The sequence below is a fragment of the Eutrigla gurnardus genome, assembly GCF_963514095.1.
Source record: "Eutrigla gurnardus genome assembly, chromosome: 2".
NCBI classification, from domain to species: domain Eukaryota; kingdom Metazoa; phylum Chordata; class Actinopteri; order Perciformes; family Triglidae; genus Eutrigla; species Eutrigla gurnardus.
In genome coordinates this window covers 6,783,110-6,797,051 of record NC_139916.1, presented here as the reverse complement: position 1 = coordinate 6,797,051, position 13,942 = coordinate 6,783,110, and the positions used below count along the sequence as shown (strand labels likewise).

Here is a 13,942-nt window from a genome sequence, read left to right as displayed (position 1 = left end):
TGGAATTCTATTGGTCAACTCCGGAATTTTAGCCGAGCAGGAAACTGTACTGGAGTGAAATACTTCCCTCGGGTAATCCGTCTCGCAGTTTTGTTCCGCATATAATTGTAAAAAATATAAATGTCACAACACAAAAATATTACACACGCGTGCGTCACGCACGCTAAAAGATAAATGCAAGGGCGGTATTTTACACGTATTTAATCGGGATTGTATTGCGCGGCTGTTGAAAATTAGCCGTAATTGTATTGGGATCTATGTACTGTACTACTGCAGTAGTACTACTACTTCCTCTACTACGCAGTATTTGCATTTACTGCGCTGTCTCCGTCCTCCGCGAGTGTGGCGACAGTTTGTCCGCGGAGTGGAGCCGAGCCAGCCAGGTGAGCCTCCCCGGGAACCGCCTAACGTTTAATATCACGCGTTATAACGTGTAACTCGGTGGCTCCAGCTGGAGGCGATCTGGAAGCTAGTAGGAGGGGTTGAGGGGGGGAGGAGGAGGAGATGGTGGGGGAGGAGGGGGGATGCGACGTGAACTAACTTTTCATCTTCGTCTCGGGGGGGAAATAAACACACAAATGACGTCGAGCGACTGGAAAAAGTTTCACTCAAAAGTTTGAATCCATTGTTGCGTGGACAAGCTAGTGCCTGATCGGGTATTTTTCCTCTCCCCAGGTCACCACCCCCCCCATCTTTTTACACCCACATGCCACCCAAGAGAGACGCAGGGACGAGTCACACACAACCGCCACCCAAGATGATCAAAATCGGCAGCGATGCGCAGGAGTTCGGCTGCGACCCGGTGGAGGATAAGTTCAGGTTGGCCGAGGAGTCCAGCTACTCCCCCTTCCCCAACAACGAGGCGAGTGATGATACGTGTACTTTCATTTCCCTTTTAAACTGTGGATACTGACGTGACGTTTCTTGTCGCGTTGGCAGCATGAAAACATTGAGTTTGATGAGGAGAACGTGCCGAGCCCCGACATCAGGACGGACACCATCAGCCTCCTCATGAAGATCGAGCAGCTGCAGGCTCAACTCAAGTATGAACGCAGGTGTAGGATTCTGGCCGAGAGGGAACTCAGGGAGTTGAAAGGTGGGTGGGGAAAAGATTATCCATTTATTCATTAGAATTATAACAATATTTGCCAAGAACACACACAGTACAATTACTGTATGTGACTCACTGAACTAATAGGCTGCACATGCTTGATTCTTGATATATCTTTAAGACCAAAACAACTCTTTGTTGAATAATCTGCAAGATGGGGAAGAAAAACAATTCAATTTGATACTAAATAAAGGGAAAATACTATCTTAATTGCGAGTGTAACTTTCAGTCTTCTAGTAGGTGCACAGAAAATCATGCAAAACGTATATCTGTTTACAGACAAGCATACCGTTGAACTTATTTTAAGAATTAAATCTCCAGTAATGACTGAAAACAAATACTATTTGTCTGTGTTTAAATTGGTTGAGTGTTTCTTTCTTTGCCATTGGTATCAAACTGCAACATTTCAGGAAACTTCAGAGAAATTGATTACAAAATCACAAACTTATTAAAAAAGTGAAAGTAAAGTAAATAACAAGGACTTAATATTCCGAACATGCTTGTAAATATGTGTTGAGATTAAGCCCAGGGAGATAAAAACAATATATTATGAGCAGTTAAATGAAAAAAACAAAATTTTACTTTTTGGAGTTTATTCTTTTGGCAAAATAGTGAAAAGCATCTTAGGTGGAACTCAGGGGTTCTGCTAAAATTCTAACTATGGTCCTCAGCCTATTCTGTAAATGTGCCACCTAATAATGTGAATTACTTTTCCAGAGATGAACACTCTCATGATGCAGATGAGGCACACGGCACACGAACTGCGAGTCACTCTGGATCACGTTCTCCAGGGAGGCGAGGCAACATCAGCACCACAGACCTCCCAAGATGAGATCTCCTTCCTCGGTGAACCCGAGGCAGAGATGGCAGGCGATGATGATAATAACACAGAGGTCAGCCTTCTTATTCTTATTCTGTTAACACCATTTTGGGAAGATTCTGTTATCGTAGTGGAACTAATGACACAGCATGTACATGTAAAGCATCTTTAATATGTTGTTATCTACCTGATTTTTATTTTTGCCCCCAGGACGATCCCAACTATTTGTATCTCTCTGAGAATCTTCGAGTACCAAAGAATCTTTACGTGCGCATCGCAGAGATCGGAGACTACAAAAAGTACACGTCGGCTTTGCTGATGATACTTTTTGACCGAGAAACGTTGGCCACACACTCTCTGCAGGGCCGGAGGAACACCTTCACCGGAGAGGATTGCCACAAGCCTCAACTCCCACCTGAGATCTTGAGAAGTTTAATTGGTGAGATGGAGAACATGATGTATCATTGACTTTTTTCAAGCACACGGACTTTGTAGATTAAAATGTTCTCATGCTTCCTCCTCCAGCTCACGTGGCACTCAAGTTCGGCGTTGATGGCAGCCAAATAAAAATTGCAATCCGCACAAAGTTGAATAACGAGGATAAACTATTGAAGAAGAGACTGGGAATAAGCAAAGCTGACAACAAAGCTATTATTGACCCAAGCTTTTGCCAAGATGCTTCACTCCTGCCTGAAAATGGAGCGATGGGGAACCATTCCCAGTTATAACCTCGTGAGTCTGCCTTCATCTTTCGGTCACCAGTATTTCATGTCTGATAGAAATGTGAGAGAGGTTGCCTTTTAAAAAAAATAAATTAAAAAAAATCCACCTGTAATTTATTTCGTATTGAAATCTAGTGCTTGAAGTTGGTTATTTTTCAACTCTCTTTTTAGAATCGTTACTTTTTTTTTTCTTTTTACAGCTGTTGTCTGTCACATATAGGAAAAGTGTAACAGCACTATAACATGTACACATGTAATAATCGTCAGTGGTAAAAACTACTAAGTGTTCTTATTTACTCTGAGGTAGCGAGGGCTTGTGTTGAAATAACAAGTGTGTGAAGTCGGCTGTTGTCAAACGTTTCAGTCAGTTGGACTTTTTTTCTGTTTCGCAAGTAGGACTTTTAAAAAAGTTTCAAATAATAAGGGTGCTATTTGTACCTTCTTGATGAAAAAAATGTGCATTACATGACACAAGTGATACTGTACTCCTAGAATAGTTATTTTGCCGTTAAGCAAAATACACTGTAAGTGATAATTAATTTTCCTGTTTCCACAACATGTACTACAAACCTTCTCTGTTATTCGTGACTACGTAAGGGACAATAAACTTTTGGAACTCGCATCTGTGATCTTAACGCGGAGTCTTTCTTACAACAGCAACAGTGTTCTCTCATTCAGAATTGTTTTCCCTTAGCAACCAGCAGGTGTCAGCACTGAGCCCTGTTTCATGCTCTTCTGCAAACCATTAGGAAATGAATGTTACTAGTTTTTGAAAGTTAAGAGACAAGATCAACTCCATTTAAAGTATGAAAAACTGTACATTTGCTAATAGACTGAACAAGTGCATCGTGTGTGTGTGTGTGTGTGTGTGTGTGTGTGTGTGTGTGTGTGAGTGTGTGTGTGTGTGTTTTCCTCCAGAATAGAGGAACATTTGTAAAACGGAGGCATAGTGGACAGTGTGTGTCTGTTACTGCCACATGCTGACTGATAAAAGTGTGTGTGTGTGTGTGTGTGTGTGTGTGTGTGTGTGTGTGTGTGTGTGTGTGTGTGCGAGGGACATGGTCAGTGTCAGCGGTGGCGGTTTGATAGAGTCTTCTTGTCTGGAAAGATTTCAACAACCACCAACTGGCTCCGCCCCCTCCTCTCTCCCAGCTGTGCTGTCTCAGTGGACACACATCACATCACCTCTCTGGCAGTGGCTCTCCCTGGTGTCCGTTACTGGAGCTCCTATGTTTCTTTGGGAAATCTACCATTCTTTTTCACCGTTTTTGCATTGCTCCAGATGTATCTCTATAACTTCTACACCTCTACACTTCTACACCTCACAGCAGCATCCGACCGATCAGGCATTGATGCCTTGAACTGATTCACAGAAGAGTAATCAGCATGACTTGGAAGTACTCAACTTTACAAAACTTAGAGAGTGAACTTTTTTTTGGAGGAGCTACAGTCGGATTTCAAAATGCAAGAGCTGTTTGGTAAGTTTTTGTGTGAGTACTACTAGTATGGCATTATATGCTTTGATAATCAGTGGGATTCATATAAAGGAATATAAATGCTGACAAAATATGGAATGCTTTTTTTAAGTAAATAAAATACAGGTTATTTAATGTTTTCTCTAAACAATATTATCACTCCAAATACCTGAAACTATTGGTCCTTTAGCATTTCTTCCATGCATGTGTTTGAGAAAAAACTTGAATTTAGGGTCAAAGTAAGGAATCATACTTTCATTTGTAGTCCCAGCGTATTGTCTGGGGAAATTTTGACCAATAATGAATTTCAAATATTTGTGGGAATTTAATCTAAAAGCCTCTAAAAGAACAATCTGAGGAAACTGCTGATATTATAAACAGACATTCTGGTAGTTTAAAACCTGAACTTTAAGAATTACGGATAACAAACCGGACAAAAAAATTGCTGACTCGTCGTGTCCATCACATACGAGTGGAGATGAATGTTTTTTTACAACAAACCCTCAGTTACTCATGTATCCCTGGATAGGATGAGGCCTATTGTCATTTTAGGTGGAGTATGAGGCACTTATGATAATATCAGCATTACATCAACATATTGCTATAATGGAAACACTTAATCAATATGATTTTTGTGTCTTTTTATTCCTCAGTTTTATACAAGTAATGTGTCATTTTTAATGTCTTATCTTTGACTTATGTTACATCTGAAACAAATGTTTTAATAGCACATTTAGCCACTTTTTGCATTACAATGGTTTATTAACATGATTAGGAAGGTCATAACAAAGGGTGGGATTATAGGGGGTTTCTCTACACGGTAAAATACACTTTTTGAGGGATTAAAAGACTTGCATAATGCTCTCATCCTCATTATACCGTGGAAGACATAGACCAACTACAGCAGAGGGAAACTCTACTGCGTGTTTCACGGTTGAATTAAGAATTATAAAAAGGGTTTAGAGGACTAAATAAAGTGGAAATGACCAGAGGAGGGCTAAATGACCATACTAAAATGTAACATAAACATGAACACAATGAGAAATGAGGACACTCTTACATAACATGCATGATAATGTACATGTAGTGCTTCCTGGGGATGCAAACATGGCATGCCAATATCTGTCGAGCAGAGAAGATTACAGCAGGGGAGCGTATCAGTGGATCACTGCAGAGTGGACACGTTTAGGACGCAGCATCCTCCACATTTGAAAACATTTCAATCGACAGTAAACTCATAATATATATATACAGTCAATGTTTTCCACGAGAAACCACATAATTAGGTCAAACCTGTCCTGCTAAGAGGTTTCCTCTTTGATGGTGTGGTGCAGGGCGACACTGAACACATACTAATCAATGCAGCCAGTTCCTTGCAGCTGGGATAAAACAAACCCATTCATTATCTTTCATTTCTAAAGGACGGGGACGGATGGAGGAGACACAGGGTGTCCTCCATGAATTATTCCTATTGATCATGTCTCTCCCTCACTAGAGTGCTGCTCACCTTCTTCAATGTTCGCACTAACTGTTATTGATCAACTTTGCGATGCCTTTAAGGTATGTTCTCTTGAAGGTTGTGAGGGTGAAGCGAGGACCCCTGGATGCTTGAATGTACACATTTGATAACAGGCACATGTGATAAATGATAATGGATAAAATGAGCATTCTGCATGGGATTAGGTGTATGTAATCGATTCAAATTTAGTTTTTTATTCGTTTCCCAGAACAAATAAAGTGCACAAGGGGAGCTCCAGGTGAAACCGAATAGATCAGTTTACTTGTCATGGTTAGTCCTACTCACTAAAAGCTGTAATGTCTTTGTCCCCCCTGACGACATCACTGTGATGTCTTCAGGGTTTGAGAAAGCCTGCGTTACAAACCGGAGGGAGATGTTGAAGGATGGAGATGCTTTCCAGATAGCTATTTTGTTGCCTTAAATGTAGGATCCAACATGTTCGAGCTAAAAGTCAAGATATCTTTGTCATGGATGTTTGATATGGACTCAACAGCAAACTCCTGCATATTTAAAGCTTTAATGTTGATGGACGTTAATGGACTTTACTTTCTCCAACACAGGAGTGAAACGTGCTTCATTTGATGTCTGAAGGGTTCTTGGGCGATGGGGTTGTCTTGACCAGAGATGCGTACTTCTACTTTGCAACCTGCACAATGAATCATGGAGGAAAACGCTTCATTCCTGGGCCCCGAGCACAATGACAGCACCGCCGTTTGGGCATCGACGTCCTCGGCTCCCGGCAGACAGCTGGGCACCCTCCCCAACCCGCACACCCGCTTCAAGGACCTGACGGGGATCTTCTTCATGGTGACCCTGAACGTCCTGGCGCTCATGGCCAACACCGCCGTCCTGCTGGTCGTCGCGAAGGCCCCCCATCTCAGGAAGTTCGCCTTCGTGTGCCACCTGTGCGCGGTGGACCTGCTGTGCGCCATCGTGCTCATGCCTCTCGGGATCGTGTCCAGCTCGCCGTACTTCGCCGGCGTGGTGTTCACCGTGCTGGAGTGCCGGGTCTACGTCTTCCTCAACACGAGCCTCATAGCCGCCTCCATCTTCACCATCACGGCCATCAGCGTGGAGCGCTACTACTACATCGTGCACCCGATGCGCTACGAGGTCAAGATGACGCTGAGGCTGACGGCGGCCGTCATCGCGACGGTGTGGGGGGCCTCCGCCGTGCTGGGCCTGTCCACCGTGTTCGGGTGGCCCTCCTACGGGAGCCTGACGTCCGTCAGCGCCGCGCACTGCGCGCACCACTGGAGCCACGGTCACCACCGACGCGTCTTCTCCGTGTTCTTCGGGGTCACGTGCTTCTGCCTGCCGGCCGTCGTGATCTTCGCCGTCTACTGCAACGTGTACAAGGTGGCCCGCGTGGCCGCGCGCCAGCACGGGCCCCTGCCGCTGTGGACGAGCAGCCAGGCGAAGCATCGCTCCGACTCCATCAACAGCCAGACGACGATCATCGTCACGACGCGCAACGCCCCGCGCAGGATGATGCGCGACCGGCCGTTCGGCGGAGGCAAGGCCGCTCTCACCCTGGTGGTGATCGTGGGACAGTTTCTCGTCTGCTGGCTGCCGTACTTTGCTTTCCACTTCCACCTGACGACGGACGCGGCGCCCGGCGTCCCCGGCGACCTGGAGGACACGGTCACCTGGCTCGCGTACTCCTCCTTCGCCATCAACCCGTTTTTCTACGGGCTTCTCAACCGGCAGATCAGGGAGGAACTGTGCAAGCTGAGGCGCTGCTACTCGGCCCGGCCGGTGGAGCTGGCCGTCTCCAGCCACGAGGGCTCAGGCCACGAGAACTTCCTGCAGTTCCTCCACAGGACGAGCTGCACGGTGGAGACGCATGCCAGCTTCACCACGTCGAGTCCCAGGAGCACCCTGGATCAAACTGGGCAGACTGGGTTCAGGATACCAGGACAGATCCCAGAAGAGTTCAGTTAGATATTACCACTCTGTAGTCAGCATAAAACAAGTGATTCACACTCTACTTAAAGGTTGAGTAGGAGATTCTGTTCAGAAACACTTTCTGTTATATTACTTGAAATCCTCAAAACATACCGATAGCAACGAATAAATGAAATGCTCTGACATAAAAATATTTTTTAAAATGTCATGTGTGGCCGTGGCAGGACTGTAAAAACAACATCCAATCAAAAAGTCAGGCGGAGAAAATAATTGGACGGCCTGCCTGTCTGTCAATGCTTACTTCCTGTTTGTTGTTCTGGGGGAGTGGCTTTGAACAGAGGTCTGAACGAAGGGGGCGGGACTTTTTCGGTTCAACCATGTTTAAAGTCAAAGTCTCTGTGTTTTTTTTCCAAATGACCTTCTCTGCCTTTAATGACTGCAATATGTCTGTAAACTGTATTAGCATCAAGTGAATGACAAGATACAGCATCAAGAAATGAATTGTTTATGAAACTACTTTCTAAAAATGACGCTCAGAAACGATACTGGACAAAGATAATGGACATAGTTGATGAGTTATTGTAACTGGATATGTGGTAAAACTACTGGTAAAGTTACTGTTTTTTAATCTGTGATCATTACATATATTTTATTAAAAAAGTAATGAACACAAATATCAGATTATACTTGAATAGTAATTCTGGACAATATAACCGATGCATATCATGCTGTTAAAAACAATCTCAGAATGGATTTATTACGAGGATGAGAGTGAACAATCATTCATTCTTTTCCTTAGTTTCTTGGGACCACGTGTTTTTATATGAGGTATCAACGCAACAGCAATATTCTTTGTAATTCAGTGTTGTTGTGTTATATTTATGTTGCAGGAATTTGTGTGAACTTTATTTATTGTCATCGTGGAAGACACATTTTTGTCAAAAATTTGTATCGTTACTTAATGCTTTAAATGTGCAAATAAAAACGTTCATCATTCATGCAGCTCTAGCAAGCAATATGTCCATATGCACAGGTCTGTAGGCCTGAACAGACTAAATGAGGGTAACAAGAATCACACATGACCGAGCAGTCAGTCTCATAAATGGGTTATTTTCATCAAAGATGTTGTGATTTCTGACAGCAGAGAATAATTCACTAAACTCTGTTAATAATCATTATAACAGTCAGCTTAAAAATCACTCCCATGACCCGTCAATTTGTCAAAGTGTCCTCGACTTACCCTACCTCAGTTTGAAGAAGCGTGTAATTTCCCTTAAACATAAAAGTGTCATTTCCATCTTGCTCTCACACACGAAAAGCCATCTATTAGCAACCCGATACCCGCATGTGCACCTTTTCTCTCTTTGCAGACGATCCCTGACTATCCGGGTGCCGACCTCTGTGTCGTCCCTGTGTGTGTGTGTGTCCGTTTATGAAAAGCCTGTGATGAAGACTGAACCCGGTCACCCCAAACATGATTATATAAGGAGAAAATGCCATTTCATAACAGCTGAAGTGCTTGTCTCTAATACCCTCTAAATATGCGTACTCGGGCAGATCAACAACAATTCATATACCTTAGATGTATCTTTGAATGCAACCCGTCAAACGCTGTGCTGCATAAAATGCAGCATGCAGTTTGCTTTTTGGTAAACTAGGTTAATCCTTAATATTCTTTAATCAATGAAGACAGTGATGAAGTGTTTGTTTTTATTAGACTTAAGGGATACCATCGGATAGACCCGCTGATGAGTGAGACGGTCTAATGAATATTCCATCCTGAGCAGTCTTCCTAAGTTGCTAATTGAAGTGAAGGACCTCCCGTCTCTGTGGCTGCTTTTATTAAATCAAGACAATCACATCGGCTGTACGTCTCCTTTGCAAAGCATCTTCATTGTAGATCAAACGCGAGCCCACTCGATATGGAAAATGAGAATTCATGTTTTGAGCTCAGCCGAGTGCGTTTTTTTAATTTAGTTGTACTTAATGGTAAATCTGGACAGACGTGTGAATGTGTGCTGTGGCGTCTGTTTGACGGTCATAATGGGAAGAACCACTCCTGAAGAAATCAAAGGGACGAGGTGTGATTGATGGTGCTGTCCGAGAGTGAACCGCGTTATTTCATCAGAAGCAGCACGACTTCCCTCAGGACTGCATGTACACATATAACATGACAGCTGCTCGGCCAACTTAGGAGAGCTCGTCACGGGGCGACCTCGTGTCCAGTGCACCCGGGTCCCACAACGTCATAAGGATGGGAAATGTGTGCACATTACAGACCTCTGAGAAACGATCCTCAAACTCATTGGTTCACCGTTTTGATCACATCTTTGCTCATATTGTGCACCTATTTATATATACAGTATGTAAAAAAAATTAAAATAAAAAAAGCAATTTCTTTGTATTTATATATCAAAATCCAATATTATTTTCTATCTGTAAAACAAAGTGGAAGAATACCTAAACAATAATCAATTATTCATGTCATGACATCCCTCCATTACTCAATCTGCAACCCCGCTCGGTTATACCATTTCATGGGGGAATCCATCACAGTGCAGAAACCTCTCTAACTTCACCTGAAGCTCTAGCCAACAACTAAAATGTAAATAAAATGAAAGTTCAACACGTAGTGAAATAAACTCTATCTTAGTCTATCATTTCCGTGCTGATATGAGAGGATTGTATCTTGTTGGTCGTTTGGCATTTGAGGGGGATTTTTCTACACATAATCCAGTGTTAAAAATAAATGAGGTTCCCATTTTTTATTTATTTATTTTCTGTTGTGCTGTTATATGGGAAGCACTGATTGGTGATTACGTAGTTAACTAGACAAGTAATCAGTCTGACCTATTGTACTGGAAGCAGCTGGACTGACAGGTGCTGAGTAGGAACACTGACCTCCCTCGTGCCCCGTAAAGCCGCCTGCTCTCAGAGAACAGAGGGTTTTTAACCGCGGCTGGACTTAAATTAAAGTATTAACTGAAAAGGACACTGACATTGCCGCCATTCAGGGGGTCTCTGGTCTGAGGGTTAGATTTAACAGCGCTTACAAAACATACAATAGTGTTTTTTATATATATATATAAATACATACACACAATATTTGATTGTAATACTTGTTATTTAAAAAAAAAAAAAATTGAGCCTGACAGGTTGACATTGAAATTTAAATATTGAAGAAAAATAATTAATGTCAAGTAACTATATATATCTTAACTTCTCCAAAATAATGTGACATTTTATAATCGTGTGTGAGAAATGTGTCTCTTTTTCCTTCTTCTCTCTCTCTCTCTCTCCCTCTCTCTCTCTCTCTTACACACACACACACACACACACACACACACACACACACACGCTCACACCTTCCGCTGACCTCACCTGTGCGAGCCACAGTCACAAACAAACCCCATCTGGAGAGGTGTGGAGTCCATTAGCATACCATCGTCTCCGGCGCGGACACAGGAAACGCTGTCATCAATACACTGTGTTCCCTCTCTGTCTTCACCCAGCATGCATCACCGTTACCCTGCAGACTGTTATAACCGTAGGGCACTTGTGTTCAATTCTGACCAGATGTACACTTGGTAGAGTGTATTGCGTGCAATAATAAAGTCTAACTCTGAGATCCATATCTCAACATAATCAATTAACCACGTTTAATTTTTAATTTTTTCACGCAGTACTTTCTATTTTTATATTACGTTGTCAGCATCTCCTGCGCTGGGTTCTGATGGAGGTGATGATGATGAGAGCAGTGTGAGGTGGTGGATGAAGGTGTGGTCGCTGAGCGTTAAGGTCTAACTCTGAGGATTCATAGCTGACCTATTAATAGCAGAGAGGATGACTGGTTAATGGGTCCAAAGGTTGATGGAGGTGAAAGGTTTTTTTTTTCCTTAAAAGCATGTTGCGAAACATGCTTTACACCAGACTGCAGAGACCTGAGAATGCTATTGGGCTTGAATGAGAATATTGCCATGACATGCAATATACCTCTTATTGATGCTGTAGGATCCTCGGAGCTGAACAATCAACACGTCTCTGTAAAGCACAGTATGAAAATCAGTGAACACACAGATGGTATTCATGAAGATGCATTTTTCCAGATTTAAATCAACTTGAAGGTTTTCAGAAACAGTGAGAGTTTTCATTGCTAGTGATTGAACATTTTATGAATAATGAAAATGTTTTGAAAAGGGAACCTTCTGATTGTTGAGTAAAAGAATCTTATTGGATACTTTGATCACTGAAGCAAAGACTTCATGTCTTTAACACCAAGACATTTCCCTTGATTCAAGTGAGGCTTTGGAAATCAATGAAATCCATAAGAAGAGGACTAAGATTAGTCAGGAAAATACACCTAAATCAGTTAATATTCCAGATTGAAGTCTCTAAACATGTTACTTTATCTTGTCTTTGTGTGTGTACGTCTGTGTGATTCCCAGTATCGAGTGTATCGGCGTATACAGAGCCATCTCCATGCTTACAGTATTTATATCCCACCATATCCTCCCTATCCCTCCCACAGCACAGGAAGATGATCTTCACTCCAAAGACCATCTGCAAATACCATCCAGGGCACCGTAACGTTCCCGATATAACCACCCGGCCAGCTGGAGGGTGGGGGGGTCTGGTCTGGTCAGACTGAGCTGTAAGGGAAGCGAGAGACACCCTGCTTTTCTGGATTGTATGTTTGGATTCTCACCATGATAAAAGGGGACGATTCAGAGGAGGTGGAGATCGACTTGGAGGATTCCAGTGACCCTGATGATGAGTTTGATAACGGGGAGGAACCTGAGACGCTGTGGAGGGCCCATCCTTCCCTGGAAGTGGAGGAGGACATTCATACGTCCACACTGGTGGAAATCAGCGACACCAAGCCTCTGATTAACGTCCGAGACCCCCGAGGTGTCAATGACTGCCTCAAGGTATTGCATTCTTACGCAGGAGCTCTATTGACCTTTGACGTATGGATCCTTTGTGCGTTTGACACATGCAGTGACTTAGCTGATTCAAAACAACCGACTGCTTGCACTGCCCTCCAGTGGATATCATTTATTCCTGGTGGTCGGTTCACCTCTCTGCTTTGTGTCTCCAGGTGACGTTTGAGGATGTGATTGCTGAGCCGGTGTCAGTGCGCAGCGGGGACCGGGTCTGGATCTGGAGCCATGCTCTGTTTGAGGTGTCTCGGGTTTGGATCTACAGGGTAGTGACGGTGCTTCTGGCCATTCCTGTTTCAGTTCTCTCCGGTCTCCTCTTCGCCATCCTCAGCTGCATCCACATCTGGTATGTTCACATCAGGGTTTAGTGGGTCCCCACTGTTTAGATGTGACTAACACTTTGTCTCATGTGTAAAATAAATCAAGACAAAAGAAAATGTGTGTGCAAATAAACGTTCAGGACAATTTTAACTGACATTTATTATCTTGAATAGGTAAATCAGCCATTTCATAATTATGAATGTTAACTTATAATGATAAATACTTGATATATAAAACCACATACATGGATTTAGGTAGAGTTAAAGTTAAAAAAAAGCACAATATACTGTATAAAATATATTTGCAACCCTAATAAAGCCAGTTGGGGTCCTGATCCATCTTAAGGAATGACTGGTTTAGATCATATCTGGGTTGTGTCTGCTCTGTAATGAAATTCTTATATTATGAAATATTTTGAAAACAAATTCTGTTAAAGGGCATAATGAATGTGAGCTGTGGGAAAGAGAAGAACGAAAGAGAACTAAGCTTTCATATCCTGATTTGACCCAAAGTTAAGAAATAAACTAAGTACTAAATGGTTTTAGGGAAGTAAAAAAATATTGTAATGTTTTCTTTTATTGTCAGGGTTGTCAGTCCGTGTGGCAGCTGTTTCCTCATCGGGGCTCGCTGGCTGCAGAGCCTCTGGAGCATCGTGCTGGGCGTCATTGTGCGGCCCTTCTTCACAAGTGCTGGGAGATGTTACGGAGGCTTCAGCATTCACCTCGCCAAAGAATGAGACTCACACACTGGGATTGTTCGTTATGTGCTTTTAGTGGACTCCTAATTACATGTTTTCTACACTTAAGATGCCTTCGGTCAAAGTCCAACAGCATCTGTGCTTTTTTTAATGTTTGCTTGTGACACTGTGACGAAATGAAGGTGTGAAATGCTTTGGTGGTGAAAATGACCCTTTTTGTTATTCATGCAGTATTTTTTCCTCACAAAGTTGTTGAAGGAATGTGAAGTTTTTTCAGCATTTAAAGTACAAATCCATCATTGTATCACCTCAGTGTCCTAATGCGGTTTGGGCTTACTTTTTTGTTACATTTCTAAACTGCAGCTCAGAGTTTAAGCTTTAAGGACTAGGAGCTTATCTTAATTATAGAAGTAATTGATTTCAAACTCA

The 13,942-nt window shown here is 42.7% G+C and overlaps 3 protein-coding genes across 4 annotated transcripts; all 3 read left to right on the top strand.

Annotated features, from left to right (window-relative positions):
* Positions 1-253: 253 nt before the first annotated feature.
* Positions 254-3,280, top strand: LOC311023230 (uncharacterized protein). Of its 2 annotated transcripts, XM_084024933.1 has the most exons (6): positions 254-383; positions 676-862; positions 940-1,096; positions 1,829-2,004; positions 2,142-2,370; positions 2,457-3,280. In XM_084024933.1, exons 2-6 carry the CDS (start codon positions 707-709, stop codon positions 2,657-2,659), a joined length of 921 nt encoding a protein of 306 aa, XP_083881059.1. In that variant the 5' UTR covers positions 254-383; positions 676-706; the 3' UTR covers positions 2,660-3,280. The 2 variants fall into 2 exon arrangements, with proteins under 2 accessions (XP_083881059.1, XP_083881060.1); XM_084024934.1 differs by lacking the exon at positions 254-383 and having other exon boundaries at positions 525-862.
* A 459-nt stretch (positions 3,281-3,739) lies between these two features.
* On the top strand, positions 3,740-8,527 carry LOC311022137 (putative G-protein coupled receptor). The gene is made up of 2 exons (XM_084023170.1): positions 3,740-4,131; positions 6,208-8,527. The coding sequence occupies exon 2, from the start codon at positions 6,308-6,310 to the stop codon at positions 7,589-7,591; it is 1,284 nt and encodes a 427-aa protein (XP_083879296.1). The 5' UTR covers positions 3,740-4,131; positions 6,208-6,307; the 3' UTR covers positions 7,592-8,527.
* Positions 8,528-12,161: 3,634 nt separating this feature from the next.
* Positions 12,162-13,911, top strand: cav4a (caveolin 4a). The gene is made up of 3 exons (XM_084025081.1): positions 12,162-12,483; positions 12,654-12,841; positions 13,402-13,911. The coding sequence occupies exons 1-3, from the start codon at positions 12,262-12,264 to the stop codon at positions 13,550-13,552; spliced, it is 561 nt and encodes a 186-aa protein (XP_083881207.1). The 5' UTR covers positions 12,162-12,261; the 3' UTR covers positions 13,553-13,911.
* The last annotated feature ends 31 nt before the right edge of the window (positions 13,912-13,942 follow it).